The sequence below is a fragment of the Caloenas nicobarica genome, chromosome 27, assembly GCF_036013445.1.
Source record: "Caloenas nicobarica isolate bCalNic1 chromosome 27, bCalNic1.hap1, whole genome shotgun sequence".
In the NCBI taxonomy this organism is placed as follows: Eukaryota; Metazoa; Chordata; class Aves; order Columbiformes; family Columbidae; genus Caloenas; species Caloenas nicobarica.
The window spans coordinates 3,536,991-3,558,668 of record NC_088271.1 but is presented as its reverse complement, the minus strand read 5'-3'; the positions used below and the strand labels follow the sequence as shown (position 1 = coordinate 3,558,668).

General features: G+C 47.9%; 1 protein-coding gene across 1 annotated transcript; it reads right to left on the bottom strand.

Moving 5' to 3' along the window:
* Nucleotides 1-15,070: 15,070 nt before the first annotated feature.
* Nucleotides 15,071-21,369, bottom strand: TINCR (TINCR ubiquitin domain containing). The gene is made up of 2 exons (XM_065652830.1): nt 21,110-21,369; nt 15,071-15,144 (listed from the first exon to the last, which is right to left on the bottom strand). The coding sequence occupies exons 1-2, from the start codon at nt 21,367-21,369 to the stop codon at nt 15,141-15,143; spliced, it is 264 nt and encodes an 87-aa protein (XP_065508902.1). The 3' UTR covers nt 15,071-15,140.
* Between the last annotated feature and the right edge of the window lie 309 nt (nt 21,370-21,678).

Here is a 21,678-nt window from a genome sequence, read left to right as displayed (position 1 = left end):
CAATATGCCTTTCTTAAAGTTGGGAAGACTTTTTCTGACCTAAAATGAGACGAAGAGAAACTGCTGATTTTCATGTTACTCCTTCATCCCTCCTCCTCTCCCTCCCTCTTTCTTTCCTTCTTTCTTTCCCATCACTTCCATGCACCCTCAGCATAAGAACCAGGTGCTGCCCCATGGAAGTGGAAGTTTGGCAGAGAAGAAACATGCAACTCAAGCTGGAAAAGCCAGAAATAATTGCGGCCGGTGAGGAACAAGGGAGCTCCATCTTTGTGTGCCTTAAAGAACAGCGAGGAAGAAATCCCCTGATTGTGATGAACCATGGGACAAATGGGTTCAGCTGGGCAGGAATTTGGAAAATGAAAGACTGGTTTTATGGCAACAGGTTGGAAAAAAAAGGAGGAAAATAGGCGAGGAATTCCAGTGAGAATTGGGACTGTGGTCACAGCTGGCATGGGTGAGCTCAGCAGGCGTTTCCCTCCCTGGGTGAGCCAGCACCGCGGTGTCACCGCGTCCCTCCAAGCCGCGGTCAGAAACTGTTCTCTTCTGATCTCTTAATACCGCCGCACTTGTGTATTTACAGCCCTGTGTGGCCTTGAACAGGGACAAGAGTGGCACATATTACTGTCTGCCTCTGTCTGTACAGATTGGGGTTGTCAGTTTATATGTTGAGATGAAATACAGTTTTCAGCTCATAAGAAGTTCCGTGCTGAAGCTTGAGCCCTGCTGTGACCAGCATTACCCGGCTTTGTTTGCTGCCTGTTACTGGCCATTAACTCCCCGGGCAGACTCTCTTCTTCAGAATTCAAGTGGCTTTAATCAGACTTCGTTTACCCTCCTTGGGAAGGAATATAGTTCATTCAAATTAACACCACTTTATCTCCAGATAGAAGCACCCCCACGTGCGTTCAGTGTGCATTTTAAAGATTTGTCTTTCATGGCGCAACTCTTCCTCACTCAGACCTCCTTTGCAGTGAGGCCTTTTCTTGAGAAAAGCTCTTCTTTTCCCAGGAGCACTTCTGGAAGTTGTCCCGTTCCTGCCCTGGGTGTCTGTTGAGGCTGGTCCGTCAGCGTCCAGCGCAGAAGGACGGGCAGGAAAAACTCCGCAGGAGTGTGAGACAGAGCAGAGGAAAGCAGAGCAGGTGAGCAGGAAAACATTGTCTCCTAATTGAGCTGGGGGAGAAGGAGGAGTAGTGGTGATTCCAAGGCTTGCAGATCTTTGTGAGAGCTGCTATCCTGCGATCTGTGTCCAGCACACAGAAGCATCCCAGCTGCCCCTGAGAGCGCTTCACGCAGGAGGAGCCGAACCAGAGCGCTGTATGCAAAGCCGGCGGGGTGCACGGCTGTGTACGCGCCGTTTCAGGGCTGTTCCCAAATGCTGCAAGCGCTTTTGGTCCAAAAAGCAGAGAGCCAGAGTGTCTCCACTCCAGCAGGTTGCCTTGGAGCAATGCAGAATAAAGCCGGGCTCGCTCTCGTATCCCAGATGCTGGTCATTACGACGGTCACATACGCCACGGCTTGCACGGATGGGGCAGAACAATGCGGAGTCACAGTTCGTTTGCCACAACGACAACCTGCATAAACAGAGTAAATCTAACAGGTCTGAGATGGGAGAGACCCCACGTGTCCGTGCTGGAGGGCTCAGCTGTTTGACCACATCTCTGGACATCTCTCCACCCTGAGCTCCTGCTCCAACCCAGCTGCTGGTGCTGTAACATCCCAGAGAAATGGCTCACGTCTGTTTTTTACACTGCGATGAAATGCCTGGGCAGGAAGAGAGGGTCTGCGGAGGAGACACAGATGGATGGCAGCTTCGCTCCCAGCTCCTCTGGCCATCATCTCCTGAGCAGCCAGCGATCAATCCGGCAGACGCTGCCCCGAACACCCGGCGTTCCCCGCAACCTGCCGGGCCCACTGAGCCCTCGCCGGCCCTGGCACCGCGGGGACTCTTGGCTTGCTGCAACTTGCTGCTCTGTTGCAAATGGCTTTGGCCATAGCTGCCGTGATAACAGTAAAAACCAAACCGCAAAAAAAAAAATCCCTTCCTGCTCCATCTTTTAGCTGGATCTGCTGCTGACGGGGGCTTTGCCAGCACCAGGTGCAAGGGGCTGCTCAGGGGGTGCGATGAAACCCAGCTCTGCTTTTTTGTGTGGCTGTTTAACTCTTTCCTCCCTCCATTAATACTTGTCAATGGGGCTCCTTCCCTTCCTGAAGGGTATTTTTCCTCTTTTGTGAGTATTGTAATGCTGCTTGCCATGGCTGGGATACGCAGGCAGCCCCTTTGCGTTCTGGTGTGACTTTGGTTTGGAACATCACTTAAGCATTTCCCCCTTGCTTGAGTTGAAGCCCACACTTAATGCGACTCTCACCCCTTTTGCTTCCTCCTCAGCATCTCTCTGGTGAGGGCCAGAGTCCCATCAGTCCCAGCTGGTTTATCACACTGGACCGTCGACCGCTGCACATCTCAGCGCTGGTCACAACTCCCCGATGCATTCAGAACCATCATTGGGTTTTGGCAAAACCCCACGTTGGCAAAGGTTTTACCACAGTGGCCTCTTACACATCACAAACCACAAGTATCACCCCAGCTCTCCAAAAAGAACCTGCAGGGATGGAAGAGAAAAGCTCTCTGTTGTCTTTCAGGTAAGCAAATTTAAATACATATTTCTGTCTGACAGTTTCAATTATTATTCTTTTAACCACACTACAAGAGAGGAAAAAAAAAAAAAGATTTATCACAAAAGATTGTTTTGAGGAGAGCGGGGGGAGGACAGAGGAACTCTAGAATGTTTTATTTATGGGAAAACTGCAAATTACCTTAATAAATTCCTTTACTAAGCTGTGTCAGCTACTAAAACATTGTTCTTTGTGGGTGAATAACTTTTAATTTGAGTGCTATAGTATTCAGCAGAGTGAGGTAATGGATTAGCAATTGCCTGTATTGTAAATGTCATCTTGGCATAATTAGGGTGATTATTGTTAACCAGTGGAGTTTAGTATTTATCTGTCACTGGGTGAGAGAATATAACAAAGCCCCAATTAGTTATAAATGGTGGTGGGTGGCGGGAATGGAACACAGCCTCTGAAACGCTATTTTTGTTTTAAATTTGTTGCAGTGTTTATTTGGTTTGAACATCCGCATTAATGTGATCTCCCCTGACAAGCGGATCACGTGCGCACGGAGACGCGCGTGTCAGGAATGACGGCAGAGGAGGCGGCACGAGCAGCGACGCTCCCGTTCACCGCACATACCCGGGACACAGGTACATGTAAACTGTCCTCCCTGCGCCCAGCTGGAAATGCATCTGATCCCCGAATCTGCCCAGTGTTACAGGCTCAAGAAAGCGTAAAAAGGTGTAAGAAAATCGTTTTTAACTGACTGCATCCTGATTTCTCCTTTCCTGATCTGCTCACCTTTGCCCTGAGTCGTGTTTGCCCTTCAAATGGGCCAAGGGGACGTTTAATTCCCATTTAGGCTCTTCGCTGCCTGTTCATTTCTAACAGCACCCTGTTTCTGACGGTCAGATGGATGCTGTAAGAGGAAGTGCTCTCAGTTCGGGAAGGGATGCAAAACCTTATTACAAGCAGCTATGGGTGGGTGTCCCCATTGGAAACATCTCCTTTCCCCCCACGCAGTCAGGAGCTCAAGGCACTGGGGTTAATGTCCTTTGCAAATACTTATCCGGCCTAATAGACCTGGGGTTATTGCTATCACTCACAGATATTTCAAATCCTTCCTCTTAATCCTGACAAGCTCTTGCCCTTAATAACTTCAGTGGGACTTTTGCCAGAGCAAAGACTGTCAAGTCAGATTCTCAAACGAAATGAAAAGAAAAGCAGGAAGGGAAGTTCAAGGTGAGGGTTTTTTTTTTTTTCTTGGTGCTTTTTATGGATGTTCATAGCTGGAAACTGAGGGGTTTTTTCCTTCTGATTATCTAAATGACGGGTATATCAAATATCCTGAGAAATGTTTCCAGATCCAGCCGCAAATGACAGAGGATGAACTGAGCAAAGCCATTGGGGTTGCCAAAAGACAGAGAAAGAGACTTAAGAGAACCGGTACGGAAATCAAAGACTCAGTGGGAAGAAAGAAAGAGGTTTCAGAGGAAAGCAAGGATCATGTACTTTATGAAGCTTACACATAAAAAGAGTTTAAACGTTTTTAATTAGTGGATATTTAAGTACATTGTAATAATCGGTCGGTTTAGGCTATCTCAGACAACAGGTTGCTTGTGGCTGCAGTGCATTAGGTGGTAGCTCTTTAAATTCTTTGGAAACCTTTTGCAGTGCTCCGTCTCTTGTGCTTCAGTTTATCTCAGCTTTCTTTGAAAATGAAAGGAATATTTCTGTGCTCTCTCCATGACAGAAAACCTAGAAAACATGAAGCTAAGAGCCACAAAACAAATAAAGATCCAGCTCTTGTTTTAAGACATTCTCTGGTTGCTGGAAATACTACTTGAGGGAGGGAGGAGGCTTGATCACTAGTTTGCGGGGTTTAGGGCAAGCGATGCAGATGAGCGATGAGCTTGTGTCAGGATATGAGCCATGGAAGACGATGAGCAGCAAGATTTGAGCTGCTCCGAGGAAGAACTGGCGTTTTTTTGCACCTTTTAGAAGGAGGCACGAGATGCTGTGGGATCAGAAACAGGACGGATCTTCCTCTGCCCAGCGCAGCCCTCCAGGCCCAGCCTAACCCTGAACCCTTGAGTGAAAAGGTGAGTCTCTGCACACTAGGAGAAAAGAAATTATTCCAATGTAAACTATATAAAGCTTGTAAATACCCAGTAAGTCTAACTTAGATCCCGGTTATACCTGAAACAAGCCTGTAAATCCAATGTATTTTTTTTGCAAATGCAGCCGAAGTTCTGCTATTATTTATTTAGATGCATCTGTAAGCTTACAAATTTGCAACGATTTGCCCGCACAAATATTTTTCAGAAAAGCATTTCCCCTGTTCTCTGTAAATATTCTGCCTCTGGCCTGTGTGGGAAAAAAGATGTTTTGGCCAAAGTAGGAAAAAGTAAAAATCTATAAGCATTTTATAGAACTCATCAAATACAATTTTAGTTTAGTTTCACAGAGAAGCGGGACTTTCTATTCTCTTCAGCATCTATGGGAAGGTCAATATTACTTCTATAAAACCTTCAGCAGCAAGGTTTTGTAAATGGGTGAGTCCACATCCCATGGAAAGTCAGAGAGACGCTCAGAGAAATTCCTGAATAAAACAGAAGGGATCAGAAGGGAACTTCTGAGAGTTGAGCTCACTTGAATGAAATGAAGCTGTGCCATGGATTGCAGGCAGGCCCTGGGAGAAAAGAGAAATTGTCAGAGCGAACAGAACGGGAGGCTTGGCTCGGTAGCATCATTTAATGCCTGATAATCCCTCATCCCAATTTGCTTTCGTTTATTAGACATCTCTGGAAGCAGGCGTGATGGAAATGCCATGGAAACGTGACAGCAAGTCATCAGCTGTCAGTTCGCGACTTCTCCGTCGGTGGATTCTTCAGGGAAGGCGCCTCCATCTCCCTTTCCCCGCTTCATGTCAAGAGGGTGAAGGGGTCCCCATGCTGCAGCCACAGGGACACTTTTCGTCAGGTCTGGAGGGGGAATCAAGGCAGCCATGTCCACAGCTGTCAGCGCCAACAGTCCTCCCCTAGTGACAGCAAAAATCCCAGTATGGGCAGAAAGGCGCAGATTAAACTGGCTGAACTAAGCTGCTGGCATCTGGAGACACCAGAGGGAAGTGTTCCTTCCCTCCCCCCAGCCCTTACACTGCAGCATCGCCACTTGGCTCGGATAATTTACTTTTAATAGTCTGGTTACAAATGAGATTGCAAAGGAAGCACGTGACTCGGGCCAGGGATTTCTGAGTCACATTCTCATTTCCCCCTTGTGCCTCCTAGGCCTCTAATAAACTACAAAGAGACATTAAGAAAACACTAAGAACTCTTTATCTGCTGAGATTAGGGAACTGATACAGCGAGCAGGCAATAATGGATTCTGTGTATTTGCAATACGGCCCTGCGGCAGCAGCCGGACAAGGGAGGCGGGAAGTTCAAGTGCTCAGGACTCCACATCACCCCAAAACAAGTTCTGTATCACTTGGGCCAGCTAAAATCACAGCGTGCAGATGGGAAGGAAAAGGGGCCACATCCTCCCTCTGCCCACGACGTCCCTGACTGTAACACCCGTTCAGCAGACAACTGCAGGTAATGGGGAAATCAGGGCTAGGGAATCAATGGGCAAATGCACCCCAAGGCAACGAAATCAATGCAAAAATCAAATAGAGGTTAAAAACACGTACACAGAGCTAATTACAGAAGGAGAGCTAAGTCTGGAGTGAATGAGAGCCCTTGATGAAGGAAATGGCTCCACCAGGTAAATGGAGCAGTTGGCCTCAATGCCTTGGGTTCTTTATTTTATTTTTTCTTTCTTCATGTAGTTCAGATGTCTTCCCAAAGGGTTTCTCTTAACCTCTCTCTTAGGATCTCAATTACACACTCAACATAGATTAATAACAACAACAGATAATAGAACAGTTAAAGCAAAAGAAACCTCAGAGGAAAACACAGTGCACTTAGACCAGAACAAATAGCAAAGGGTTCATGGGGAAGGAAAATCAATGTGGCTGATATTTATTACACTCTTTATGGAGGGAGATGGGACTCAACCAGAGCCCATTTAGAGTTCCGTTCCGCTTGGGTTTTGCCATAAACAAAAATAATGAGTCCAGCCCTTCATTACAAGTTTTGTGACCAGCACATTTTAATTAGGGTTAGGAAAATAGGCAGGGAAAAAGGAGAGGGGAAAAAAGGCAAGAAAAAATAAAGGGAAAGAAAAGAGGTGGGGAAAACCTTTTGATGCCACATATGAAGAGAAAACAGGAACCCATGAGCAGGCGTGGGAAAGGGAAAAAAACGAAGGCAAGCAATGCAAACCAAATAGAATCTAACACAACACAGCACCCCACACGGGCAGGCAAACCCCAGTGGTGGTGACCGTAATTCAGCGCGAGTGGGAATGAAGTAGAAAAAGAAAGGGCAGAGGAAAAGCACGTTGTGAGGGATCCAGGAGCACGTGCTGGCGGTGGAAGCAGCGTCTGGCTCTGCCTCACACTGGCCTGCACGCCCACAAAGTCAAACACGTGTGTGTGTTTGTGCGCAGGTGTCTGCGGTGACCCACAGAATGTTCTCCCTGCTCCATCCATCCTGTTACATGACCGACTGTGCTCGGACGTGGGGGAGATTGAGAGCATCGAGATCGGACTCCGGTCAAGGAATTTGAAATCTGATTTGAGGTGAGTCCTGCTTCAAGGATAGCTCAAAACCGAATTATTTTAGTTGTGGCAAGGAGGGGAAAGAGAAACAGAGTAGGTGAAATAATAGCTACTGTCTAGCTAAGATAAGCCAGGCAAGACAAAATATTAATTCTGGTTCTGTTAGCACACCAAACAGAGAGCGCCATAATTCCGTCCACTTGTCCAAATCAGAGAAAATTACTGTCATCGATGGTGTGTAATTCAGGGGTGATACATCATTAAAACCAGGTAGAAATGGTAACGTCTCGCTGTTTGGTGCCGTTGATAATAAGCCTGTCTGGGAAAGGGAGACCCTCTGCATTAGTGGCCCACGTTCCTTGGCGAACAGAGACGTAGGGAGGATTTGAAGCCAGACTGAATTTGAGCCGTGTCCTCAAGCTCCATCCGCTCACTCTGAAGGGCAGACGGGATCACTCCAGACCTGGAGAAGGCCTGAAGATAAAGCCCTGTGCTGTGCTCTGCTTGTTCACAGCTCTGCCAGTGATTTGCTGTGTCATCTTGAGCAATCGCTGTGGCCAGACACGTCCCCTTGCACATCAGCTGGCTCATACAGGTGTCCTCATTAACCTCTTTAACTAACGAGCCAAACCGATCACACACGTCCGCTGATGAGACTCGCTTTGAGTCTTGAGAGCGCAAGTATTGCTCCATCAGCCCACAATAATCCACCCAACGTGATAAAAAGTCTCTTTCCAACATTTGCCAGCGCAGCAGGGGTAAAAGGAGATAGAATTGGACTCAGTGCTTGGAAAACAGAGGTGTTGCAGGTGAAACACGAGGAGTTCGAATCAGGATTGAGAGGAAACTATTCCCTGCTCTATGAAATTAGTGCATTTTAGAAAGAGGACGCAGCCAGTTTATGGAGCATCCTCGGTTTCTCATTTTCCTTGCTGCTCCAATCACTTTGGGCAGCCCCGGAGAGTAGGGCCGTAATCACCACCAGACACAAAACAAAGACAGAAGAAAAACTGTCCTGGTTCAGGGAAGAGGGGAAACCTGTGGCTCAAGCTGTGTCTCCGCAGGAGCTAGAGAAAGCTGCAGCTTTCTGCAGCCACCAAGAGCTTAATTGCCACTTAAAGGAATTATCTTCAGCCTTTATCCCTAAGAAAAACAACTATTTGTATGGAGCAGACAGACAGATTGGGAAGCACATTGGAAATTGCTTCGTAGACTCGTGTCCCCTCCTTTACCTATGGTCAAAGTGAAAAAAAATAGAAACAAAATTCAATCAACAGCAACAGGGAAGAGAAGAGGTGCTGGGCTGAGCATGAGCCTCCAGATTCTGGAACAGGAGAGAACAGACCCTTCCAATATCCCCTGCTCGTGTTCCTTCCTCAGGCACCTGCAGCTGGTCATGGATGGACTGGCCCTGCGTCTCACCCTCCCCGTGTCAGCTCTCAGCGCAGCTTTTGCTGCTTTAAGCGTTACCATAATTAATGTTTTTAGGGAGTTCTCCCAGCTTTTGATAGCCCAATACCATCCCTGGGCTTCTGGCAGGAAGACTATTTCCTCTCTCCTTTAAAGAAGAAAGGAAGCTCTTTTCTCTTTCATATAGACCAGGAATAACTCCTTGCTGCAATGAGCTCCTCGCTGTGGGAGAAAGGCACCGCGCTGACAGGCTTGAAAACTGACAACTTACTATTAAACTACAAAAAAGTCACCTCCCCAGTGATGGTGGAGGCTTAGCAGCAGGAGACTCTTCTCTTCCAGCATCCTCTTGCTGTACTAAAAGCTTCCGAGGAAGCCGTAAGGAAGCAGAAATGGACAGGTCTAGGCTGACGTACCCAGAGCTTAAACTAGCCCAGGCTTAAACCCTGAAGGACGGCACTGGGTCAGTAAGACATGTTCTAGATATTTATATCCCAAATAGATAAGATTGCCATTTTTTTTTAGGAAATAACATGTTTCCTGGAGTAACTACTTCCCTAGTTTTTGCTCTAGTCTGTCCTCCCCTGAGCTCAGTCCTACTGCTCTACGTTGTGAACACAGAGGAACAGGAGCAAGTTTAAGTGACTCCAAAACCAAGCTCAGTGCTTCATATTCATCATTTAGATTCTGCAAATGCCAGCGAGAGCAGGGCTCATTTGTTGGTGTCTGTTTGCAGGGGTTTCTTTGTTTGAAAAGGCTAATCAGCTATCAGGATGCAAAGGCAATTGCTTAAATGTAAAGGAAAAGGAAGAAATTGTTCAAAGCTATTCAGATGAGGTAGCATGGTTTGCGTTTTGATGCCAATGTGCAGCGAACTGACAAATGCCGAGCCACAGTCTGGTGTAAATCCAGATGAATTCCATTAAAATCAACAGATTCGCTTCCAATTTATTCTGATGTAACAGAGAGCACGATATTTCCATTTAGATTTACATGAGATTTGATTCCTGTTTTCTATAATTCAGCCGGTTTCCATTGTGTATGGAAACAGCCTGGGCCAGATCTCAGTCTCATTTGCATTGGACAAAACCAGTTGTTTCCGATGGAGCTACACTGGATTTATAATTGCACCAAGGAGAGCAGAATCTGGTGTATCCCAAGTGAGAATTTCCAGGGCGTTGCCGTGTGAGAACAGCCCCGATGTGGTGAAGCAATCAGGTGCTTTGCCATCGATTTCAATGGAGAATTTTCATCGAAATCCTGGACTGGAGCTGCTGTTTCGCACACCCAAGGTATAGAAGCCCCTCTTTCCTTCAGAAGACGAGCTAACCCTCGTTCAGTTGTAATTGGAAATGTTAGGAGCAACACAAGGGTTCTCTGTTGGATAAGGCTGTTTTGGTGGCCACGCTGCTGGCGATAGACTGGGTTATTACTAATAACTAATAAGAGGGTTATTCCCAGCAACATGTGCAATCAAATGGATTTACTCCTCCCCATTGAAGCTGCTTATTTCACTGCTAGCGGGAAAATAAGGCAATTTAGAATCATTTCTGGTAGTTGCAAAGGCTTTTCCGAGTAGCTGTACCAGCTCTGTTGCCATAGAGTCTAGGAGGACTTTGAACTCAGCTCATCTATCTGGCGTCACAACCTCTCACTCCTGTTCCTCACCAATCTCTAGAAACCACCGTTTCAGCGGGATGGGAACAGGTGCTGCCCTCACTCTGGGTTTCACAGGTATGAGCTCAAACCCTTCAAACACCTGCCTGGCTGCCAGCTTTGTAAGAGTGGATATTCCACTGCAGTTCTCAAAGATGAGTTTTGCTCAATTCTCTGTTACCCAGGGCCTGGGGAAATGCAAAGCTGATATGCAGCAAAAGCAGCTGTATCGGCAGCGTATCACTTTATTTTGCTAGGGTTTGCCATTTGAAATGAAGACACACCTCTTCCATTTGCGTTTGCAGGACTCCTGTGTGTTTAATTCCACAGTAACTTTAGATTTCTTTTACAAATTTAAATATTTATCTGAATTTACATTTAGCACCAAACGTGGGAAGACAACAACGACAATGACAACCACAGTGACACCGATGACAACAACACACTTACAAGACTATCAGTATTAGGAGCACATTATGTGGCAGATTGAAATTCCAGCGTCTCTGCGCTTCTCTCCCCACGTCATCTCAGCCCTGTGCAGAGAGACTGGAAATTACCCCATGGGTTTGGCCTGCAGTATAAAACAGAGCCTTGGAAAAACAAGGCAATCATCAAATTTCCAGTGTAGGCGGCAATCTGTCTGTTCGGTTTGCACACATACACATTATCGGGGCCCGCGAATGCCTCAAGGCAGTTTTAGACAGAGCAGCACGGCAGCTCGTGCCTATAAAACACAAAGGCACACCGGGTTCTCTGCTGGCTGATGCTTCGCAGCGAGCAGTAACTGAGCGGGACCCATTACGTGGTAACAAAGGCTGACATAAATACTTATTTGTGATTTTGTTCCCCGTGGTTTTTATTCCACCGTGCAATTTGCATTACAACTGGATCCTAATTGTCCATTTTAGCAGGCAGAGAGCAATCTGATACAGATTATATGCAAGGTAAAGCACCGACATCACAAAATAGGTGCTGCCAGCCAAAACCTTGTCTCCCAGGGTTTGGACACCGGCTCATTAAGGAAGCGCTGCCTGGAATTAATGTGAGCTCAAAAAAAACCCAAAAATCAGGACAGAGGGAGGCACGATGGCCTGGCCAGCGGCATCAGCCCAGCCGCTTGGAGAAAGGAGCCACTGCAAAGCACCGCTGGTCCCGCGATGCTGCTGGGAGCACCTGGGATGTAACAAGGCACATTTGGCTTCCGCAGCCTGTCTGAGGTAGTGTGACAGAGCCCCAAAAAGCAGCCTGTGGCCCTGAAAATAAAGCCGTGTGGCTGAAAACCAGGAGCACTGGGAAGGAGAGCACTTTGGGAGGCCAACGGGCCGTTGCGAGGAAACGCGGTACAGCTGCTGCAAACTGGAGAGTGTCTGCAAGTGCTGCTGGGGAAGGGAGATCCATAATGAAGCAGCCTCAAAGGAGATGTGACTCAACCTGCTGGAGACCCTGAGAGCGCAGCCTCTGCATTGGATTCTCCTAAATATGGAAAAAAAAAAAAAATCTGTATTTCCAGGACCCCTAGTGCAGAGTCATTGATTAGGAGGCAGGGCAGCAAATTAAATGAGGCAGGTGAATTAAAGCCAGACTTCACAGGCTGCATCTGTTCCTCTGCTCCCTCCGGGTACAACACTGATGTAAGTTTAAAAAGTAATTTTAATGCTGAGGAAAGCCGCCAGGCTGATGGGCCTGTAAACTGAAGTGCTCGATGCATCCTCGACTTGGGTACAGGAGAAGCACAGTGACTGAAACATGTCTCGGCCTGAGCTGCCTCTGCAGAGATGAGCTGCTTGGGCTCGTGTTCTGCTCCTGCCGCTCAGGAAGAGCAGCTGCTGCGGCTCCGAGGTGGAGCTGAACGCAGCAGTGAACAGCAGTGCTTTGGTAATCCCGTCTGTGATGCCCCTTCAATAGCAGGATCCCAAAGATAAACACTCCTGACAGGAAGAAATCCCATCCAAGCTGAAAACGTCTCCACCTCGTGATGCACCCAAGCTAGCACGCAGATGGGAGCTTGCACACCCTTCAGCTTTGGTCCTTGGTCTTGTCCACACCTGTGTTCCCAGAGAAAAAGGGAAACATCCATTTCAGAGCAGTTCTTACGATCAGCATCCTTCCTGGTATTCGGACGTGCAACAACAGCCCGACACTCTGCAGTCTGAAGAGCATGGCTGGTTTTTGATGGACCTAGACAGGGGAGGAGAGATGGGACACCTCAAACAAGAGACCTGTTTGGCCACGTAAGCGTGAGTTCAGAAGGAGCATAACTCTGCCCCTTTGGAGACCCGACCTTCTGCTTGGCCACGCTCAGGTAAACCCACATGTCTAAATTACATTGTAAAAAGTGGCTGTCAAATGGTGTCATCCCAGCATTTTGCAAGCACCGAGGGTGCCTGAAACTAAGAAGTAAGAGACAGCGTGGGGAGGACGGGCCATAAAAGAGGAAAGGTAGAACGAGTGAGCAGGAGAGGGTTGCACAGTCCTGTCTGCGACACATTAAAAAGGAAAACAACAACATAATGAGCAGTAAAAGCAAGCAGTCAGTTCTCGTTCCGCAACGCAATAGCCTCTTGTACACCTTGCATTGGATTATGGCATAGAGGGAAAAAACAGAAACACTTCAAATAGATCCAGTTAGGTTTAAGTCTTTTTATGCTGTACCTGTGGCTGTTTCCAGGTGTTGTTGGGTTTTTTTCCTTCTTTTTCCCATGTGAAAAGATCCACCATTTGAAGGACAGCAACCAAACCAGCTCTTCCTGCTCTGAAGAAAGGCAGCAACTGCACTTAGAATAGAAGATTGTCAGGCAGATTTGAAGTGTCAATCAAAGCCTATCTCTGAAAAAAACATTAGTCCAGGCAGCTCCCCACACCACCACGGTTAATTTACTCTTTGCAGATATCCCCTGAGCTGCAAAAAGCCTTCCAGAGCTGACCAGAGCTGCCAGCTACCGGCACGAGGTTTTAAGAGTAGATACTGGACCTCATTCAACTCAGGTCAGTTTGCTTTTTGCAGAGCAAAAGTCTGTGATTATCAGGTCCAGAACTGGTCTCTCAGGCTTTGTGGGACAAACCGAACCTTCTACTAGAAGCGGGACATCGATTTAGGACCCTGGTGCTGAGTGCGTCCCATCTTCAGTGGCACGCCTCCACTTTAATATTATTATTATCATTTACATTATTATTTAGGGCTGCACGAGGCACTTTCCAAGCATTCAGGACAAGTGCTGGCTCTGCCCCAAAAAACTCATTATTTTAGGACAGACAGACACGCAGAGGTGCGTGGACTGAAAGATCTTCAGCTGTGACTACATTCAATGTCTTTGTCTGTCTTACAATATCTCCCTGTGCAAAGTCCAAGGGAAGTACTTGGGGAAATGTTTTTGTTCCTAAGAAAGAAAAACACTGAGAAACTTCTTTTTCCATGGCATTTCTTCAAAATGTTTTTTGTTGGAAAAAAGAATCAAATGTTTTCTCATTGCCAAAAAAAACTCCAGAAAGGCATGTTTTTCAGTTGAAAAACAGAAAATGCGGGTTTGGAGGGTTTGGCAAGACAGTTGCCAGTCATTTAAATTTTCTAGGGAAAGTACTGGAGTGCTTAAAGAAACATCCATTCGGTCCTGAAAATAAGTTTGAACCTAAAAATCAAGTTGTTCCGTGAGCAGAGGAACTGGTGAAACCCGTTCTCCTGATCTGTGCATTACAACTCCTCTTTATTTCTTCCTTTCCTGGTGCTCCCAGCTCACTGTAATACCCCAGGGCACTACTATCCCCCCGGGCCCCCAGCAAACTCCTCAGCTCTTCCAGCAGTTTCTCATTTTGTAGAGGAGGGGCAGCAAGTGCCGCAGCTGGTTTGAGCCCGGCAGGGACGGATTGCCAGCCGGTATCTAAATGCCAGCTCCAAACAGATAGGGAGCAAGAGGTGTAATTACCTTTCCTTCAGTAGGATATTAACTGAAATGTCTCTCTTCTATCCAGCTGCTGTTTTTTCACGAAAATTGCAGGGATCGTGGGTCTGTGAGACCTCTCTCTTCCCGTCAAACTGGGGTGAATCAGGTCAGGAGTTATTGGAGTGGGGGACTGAGGCGCAGATGGAAGAACAACACGAGGACGCTCGTTGCCTGATAAACCCTGGCTCAAAAATGAAGCAGTTTTGGTGTATCAGTGGGTCTTTCATGTCAGGTGAGGTAGTTGCCGGAACAGTGACCAAACGGTTTCTCTCTTTTGGATGTATAAAGGCTGTCAAGCTCCAGGATATCTATAGGGCACTTACAGCTTATTTGCTGTACAGAGATTTCAGCCTCAACATCAGGGAACTGCTCAGGAGCCCAGACAGTCCCAGCTGGATGGACAAAGAGTGGGAGAAAGGGAAGAACAACTTATGTCAGACTTAAACATAGGAAAGGCCAAGATCAGCAACTTACTGAGGAATCCTGTGAGTCAGGAGGAGTCTCAGATGTCCCATGTCCCCATCGAGGGCCCTGAGCGAAGTCCAGCTCAGCTCCTTCTTGCTCCATCACCCGGGCGGAATTCACCCTTTCAAGGGCATTTCCCTCGGATTCACTGCCCTCCGGAGCCGGGGACTTACCCACGCTTCTCCGTTGGCGCGCTGATGAGGAAACGTTATTTGTTGGGTTTATTTTTTCACTTGGGTTAATTACTCATGGGCGCCGTGCTGAAAACAGAGCTGCTTTCTGACCAGTCCTTGAGCTGGGAGAGACTTACCAAGCGCTGGTGGCTGCTTCTCCGTCTGCCTCCCTCCAGCCCTCGGCACGCTCTCCGTCTCCCATGGCTTCGGCTGTGCTCTTTGGCATTATCTGAATAAGAAAAGAGACAAATACTTGGAGCGCTGCAGACATGCAATCGAAAATGGCATTTGACCAAGGAGGCCCTGACCCTGGCGTGTGGAGAATATCAACCTGATCCTCTGGGTGTTTTGTTTTTTCAGTCACACTGTACGGTTGAGGATAAGCCACTTGCAGGGTTTCAGACCTATTTATCCTTCTGCAAAAGGTGCCTTCACCTTCCAGATAACCTGCAACTGTCCGGAAGCTTTTTCCCATAGGCAAGGCTCCCCCTCTTTGGTGTACGCTTCTGGAAATCCATTTCTCATCTTAGAACAAGGGCAGCCTGTATCTTTAGGAGCACTTTGACGATGTTTACAGTAAGACAGAGCTTGAATTGCCCCCATGCATTAGCAGTAAATTGTGGTTTTCTGGGGTTATGGTTCCATAAACATTTTCTGACAGGAGTACAGACCCTGCATAGAAAAGTTAAGCTTAGCAAAACTAGGATTATTTTCTCAGTTACTCTTCTGAAGACCCTTAGAAATCATCTAGGGCCATCCCCTGGGGTCTCCAGAACAGAGGCTGAAGCTTTCCAGGTTTCTAGGGGTACCTCTTCAGGGCTCCTGTTTGCTCACAGAGCTCGTTATCGTGCCTTGGACGGCAACCAAGATCCGTGCGGCCCGTAGGCAGCACAGCAGCCACCCCACCCAGCCAGCCAGGCAGCGCAGGGTGAGTCTTCTGCCTCCTCTGAGTTGTTCTTTGCAATTATGCAGATGAGAAACTGAGCCTGTGCTGCAAACGTTTCATCAGGACTTAAAGTTAAGTTCAGAGTTTATGGGGTGGGGATTTTTGTTGGGTCCTGGTAAAGGACAAGTCTGCTTAGGCTTGGTTAGGTTCAATCACTGGTTGGGTTTTCTGCAAAACCCAGAACAGGATTAATATTCCAGCACTTGCTTCCTCGCTTCAAATTTCAGGGGATTGTAATAGCCGAGGATTTGCTGTGAGCCCACCCTGTTTTTCATTTACCACATAAAACACTAGGACGCAGGAGAAGGCATTTATTTCAACTGGGCAAAATCCTCAGCTGGTATAAATCAGCACAACTGCAGAGAAGTCCAGGAAGCTGTGCCATATCACACCAGAAAGAAAAACTGGTATAGAGTATACTTTCCATTCATTAATTCTTTGCCTAGAGCCAAGACAGACCCGCCATGGGACACATTAGCTCAGTTTCATCAACTGCAATCCCGTGCAACTGCACAGGGAAGGAGTTGAGATCCTATGGACCATGATCTCCGCTGATGCAACCCTCTGCTTTCGTTAAATGAGCTTCTTGGGCTGAACAGTAAGTACCTAAGCTAAATACAGGTGTAATTTTCTGGCCTGTACGCTGCAAGAGGTCAGCAGAGGTAACTGCACCGGTGCTTTCGGAACTTAAAAATCGCTTAACTGATTTGGAGGAGTTTACAGCAGCAGAGAGCTTGGCCTGTGAGTAATACACATAAATGTGTGTTCAGCCACAGAGATGGAGAAGTCAGTCCCCCACCTGGCTGTTGCCTAAGTAACGCGTCTCTAGGAGGATATTTTTTAAGCCAGTATTATTTATCTAGTAGATGGAAACAGGCCCGTTAAGGCCATACCAGGTCAACATATGTCTAAGCATGTGCTGAAGAACTTAATTAGTTCTCCCTGAGAAGAGGGAGCCCCAGTGCTATTTAAAGAATCGTTATCCTGCTGCGAGATGCCTTGGAGCCTGCTGCTAGGCCTGAGCTTAACAGGGCAAGGCTGTAGTAGATGGATGGGAGCGAAGTTTCCCCTCCCTGCTGAGAAGTAATTGCTGAGGTCAGTGGAAGGTGCAGGCATCCCAAAATCACATCGAAACCCAGTGTAAGGGGCTTAATTCATATCTGGGCTCTAATGTTGGCTTTCTATGCAGGGTCAAACTGTGTCAATCCCATTGTTTTCCTGGTTTCTCTTTCCTAGAGATCCAACGTCATCTCCTGTGCTTGGTGACTGCTTCTCAGGCAATTCCGGTGAGAGCGAGAAGGGGGACAGGATAGTGGAGTCATATAAGCCTGGAGTGAATCATTATTGAGCGTCTATGTCAAACATCGATCCTTATGGCATCGCGAGACTCAAATGTAGGCAGTAGTTCCTTAGCATGAGCTAAACTGGACCTTGTGCAAGTGGCTCAGTCATGGTTTTCATTTATGAATCCAATAATCAGAAACTGTAACCTGAATGCCAATAAGGGAATTAGCCAGGTTCCCCAAAGATGAATGGTTTTGTTATTCTGCCAGGAGGTAGCTCCTTGAGTGGATGGACCTTTGAAAAATTAGGCTGAACAGCCTCTGAATGATAAAGCAGGGTCCCGAGCATATTAAAGCTTGTCTAAGCGCTGGCGCTCACCGGGGACACTGAGGCTGGATGGCAGAAGAGAGAGAATCCTGGACAGGCTTATCTTGACCTAAGAGTGGCTTCTACATCACGTGGGACCTTGGTCGGCTCTTGGAGCTGTCAGGAGTTGTTCCTGGATGAGTTGTTATGGTAACTGAGCTAATGCCCTGAGATAGATGTTTGCAGGTGGCTGTGGGCCAGAAAATCAACACCAAGAGATTCCAGATAATAGAATCTTCTGCTAAACTCAGTGCCAGCATCTACTTTATTTAACTTGTTCACCGATGACTTATTGAACTCCATTCTCCAGGCAAGCCATGGATGATGGCAAGAGCTGCTTGGGCTGAGTGAACCTCGGCTTCTAAAAGACTGAGGGGGTCCCACGTGCTGTGGCTCAGTATGTAAATTCAATGTGTCTGGGACTTTATTCTGCATTGAGAGCACAGCTGGCACAGAACAGCCGATGTTTTCGTATTAAATTCTTACCTTATCAACCTGTGTAGTCACATCCAGACAACCTGTAAGGAGCAGTCCCTGGCCCATGAAATGCATCCGGACTGGGCCAAAACTGCAGTGCGATACTCCAGCATGAACAGAGAGCAGTCCAGGCACTGGTTAATTTATTAGCACAGACCTCGTGTGACTGACTGACTGCCAGAGGTGACTGCACAAGAAAGGAGCCTGAAACCAAGTGCAAAGGCTCTGTGCTTGTGCTCATTCCACGTCCAGATCCAGCTGGAGCTGTACATGCTTAGGAAGGGTCGGTGGCAGGCACACGGCACATCAAGGAATCGCTCTAGATCACCCGTTTCTTTCTTCTCTTCGAAATAGCTCATGGATCAAGTGGTGGATTCACCAGTTCAAGACAATATCCCTCCGTCTAACATCGAACATCAAAACGCAGCCAACAAATTATCAGCAGGGAGCAGCTAATGCAAATACCCGCTGTCCAGCCCTGCCGCTGACTGTGCCGTGAGGCCCCTCGTGAGACCAAATTCTGGAAGCGTCGTGCCGGTTTCCGGAACTCCCACATCGCCCCCAAATCATCTGCGAGCTGCCCGGCTCTGGGGCCCCGCGCTGTTCCCAAGCCGGCCAAACTGGTTCTGCCGCGACGTGGGCTGCGGTGCCAACGCCGATCACACCCGAGCGTTGGGGACAACCCGCTGCATCGTGTGGCTGCTCTTGTCACGTCGAGACTCGCTGGTGGTCTCCTCGCATTGAGCACCCGTGGTTTGAACACCACAAGCTGCTGAGCTGGGGAGTTTCTCTGCTTCTTTGCTCACATTTCAAGTCTTTGCTTGTTTTACCCACTTGCAAACCGTGGTGTTGTAATATGTAGCTCTCTAGGGCAGAAGCTGTTTTTTCAGTGTGTTCTTTGTTCGGCTTCTAATGCAACAGGATTGCAATCTCAATCAGCATGGCAGAAACGTGATTAACAAGCTCTGCACAAGGGGGATGTGATATTCCCAGGTCTGACCTGCCGTGTGTTTTCCCGGGGTGAGAGGTCATGTTGACCGAACTCCAAAATGGCTTGCTTGAACTTCTGAACACTAAGGTCCAAATAAATTTTCAGCGTTTGCCGGTATGCTCATCGCTTTCCTTCCAAGCTGCAGACTTAAGTGAATTTTTATGACTAAGTTATAAACCCCAGAAAACATGAGCAAGAAGTGAAAATGCTGACTTGGCCTTTGCTAAATGCCAATTATCTACAAAGGCATTAAGGGGCGGTGGGGGGGAATGAAAAATAGGGTCATTTTCATGTTTTCTCTGGTTCAAAGTAAACTGTCCCATGAGCCCCTTGTGGGAACACGTAGCATACAGAGTGACCATTAATATTTATAGGCACGACAGAGCTGCAGACCTTGGCAATCAGAGCAACTCCACTTTTGGAATTAATAGAGCTGTGTTTGGCTGGCATCTCAGTACAAAAGAGTAAGTAGGAGACACCAGGATTTTCAGGGAGAAGTTAAGAAGCACAATGCTGACCTTCAATGGAGAGGGTCCATCCTTCACCCGGGTGCTGAAGTACTAAAACCAGCTCTGAAACCCTCAGGGCTGCTGGCCAAACCCAGCACCGTGTTCTCTATTCCTCTCTTTTCCTTGTAGACAGTCCCAGCACTGCGTAGGCTGCTCTCCTTGTGTTCTCCAAGCTTACGCACTGTTACCCAGCTGACACAAAACACTCTGGAGGTGGCTGGGGTTGGCACAGCCCAATAATCCTTCATGTCCAAGAACTTGAGGACATGACTTCAGGGAGAGACCCAGCGCTGGGAAAAGGAACCAGAGGTTGGACAAAGGCGCTTGTTTAGGAGCCAGGAAGGTTTTGATGAAATTCAAGGAGAAAAATATTAGAAATCTCCCTCCCTTTTTCACAAGAATTGAGCTGGGATTTGGAGCAACAGGCTCTAAATGTTCAGAAATGGGGAGTGACTTGAGGAGGGCACCCAGAACTCAGCACAGCGGGGACAGGATCTCCCGGTGATTTTTGCATCGCCACAGTTACACCTGCGTCTGCAGCATGTGGGAAGGTGCAGAGCACATTATGGAAATCCGGTGTCTCTCGAAAGAGCATCAATATGTGCACTCCATCAATTGAGCCCCTCAGAATCCCTTTTTTACTTTCAAAAATTCAGGCTGTACGATCCAGGAAAACAAACGCTGGAAACAACAACAAATAGAAATGCTCCTGCCATTAAAAACAAGGTGAAAAGGAGGAGCTGAGCCAAGTTAATCAGAGAGCTGAAATGAGATGTTGGAGAAAGGGGCCATGGGTGACTTGGGCTTTGCAGTTAGCCGAGCGATGTGAAATCTCTTGTGTCTGGCTGAGCTCTGAAAGGAAATGCTTTATTAAATCTTCTTTGTGAGAGATTTCAAGCCGCCTCTGGACTGGAAAATAGGACCATTCCAGGATGTGGCGCATAATCAGGAACTTTAGTGCAGGTTTTTCTGCAGGGGAAACTCTGATCAGCACAGACACATAACTCAGAGGGCTCAGGACTTAGCAAGCTGAATTACACGCAATGCACCCATGCTTTTCTACCCCATATCCCCAAAATGCTCGCTGGTTTTTGCTGCGATCTGGCCACACTTTGGGAAGCTGCAGCCTCTGCCCAGCACTCTGTGCTTTGCTGTAAGCGGGCGGCTCACAGCTCCTCCTTGTCACAGCAGGACCATGCCACCCCCAGATACCTGCAGAAAGTATCTACTAACAAGGAATGTGGGGAGCCAGGCACAACAAGAAGGAATAAGGACAAGCGAGAGGCTCCCAGAGCGCTCCCTGCATCGCACCGGCTCCTTCTGCCTTTTGCATGTCTTGTCTCTCCCTCTGTGCTCGGCCATGGGAAAGCGAGACCTGCTCAGGGACAGGACAGGCAGCATCCACCAGGTTCCCTCCTCCTCTTACCCCCTTATTTCACACCACAGCGTGTGTGGAGCTGAAGAGCCGTGAATCCCAATCTACCTGCTAGAAATCGCAGGCTTTGAGTTCCCGAGCTGCTTTCTGCAAACCCCAACAGGAAAACGTTCCAAAGGGCTGAGAGACACAGAGCGATTCCCCTTCTTGTGCACCGCCCCCGGTGCAGACGAGCTCCTCGCCTACCTTGTATTGCTGACGAGAAGCAGGACAGAGCCATTCTGGATATTGGCTTCTTTGAGAGTCTCGTGCTCCTCGAGCTGCCTGGAGTTGTAATAAAATGATTTCTTCCAGGACGTGACACCCTCCCGGACTAAGAGAGCCCGTAGGTCCATCACCGTGTCTCTGGGCTTGACCGTGAGGGGCATCATCAGGTCCTCATCAGCCAGGTGGACCTTGATGTGGTACCTCTTCCAGCGAGAAAGGCTCCTCCGCAGCGTGTCCATCCTCTCCAGCTCACCAGGGCCAGTGTGAACATCCAGCTGCGAGGTGGGTAAGCAGGGATGTGGCTCTGAAGAGGCCGTCTGCCGCAAACCACTTAAAGCGTCCTGCCAAACCTGTTCCTCCCAGTTGCTGCGCTGCGTGCCTCGCATTCCAGGGAAGAGCTCACCTGGCTGCAGGAGCCTGCTGGCTGGGAAACGTCTGGGTGAATCATTTCCACACACCCCTGAGTCCCGTAGTAATTACAACATCTTCACAAAGGGCTCTTGGTCCCGATGGCTCTGAGAGGCCTTGAAAGCTGGATCTCCACACCC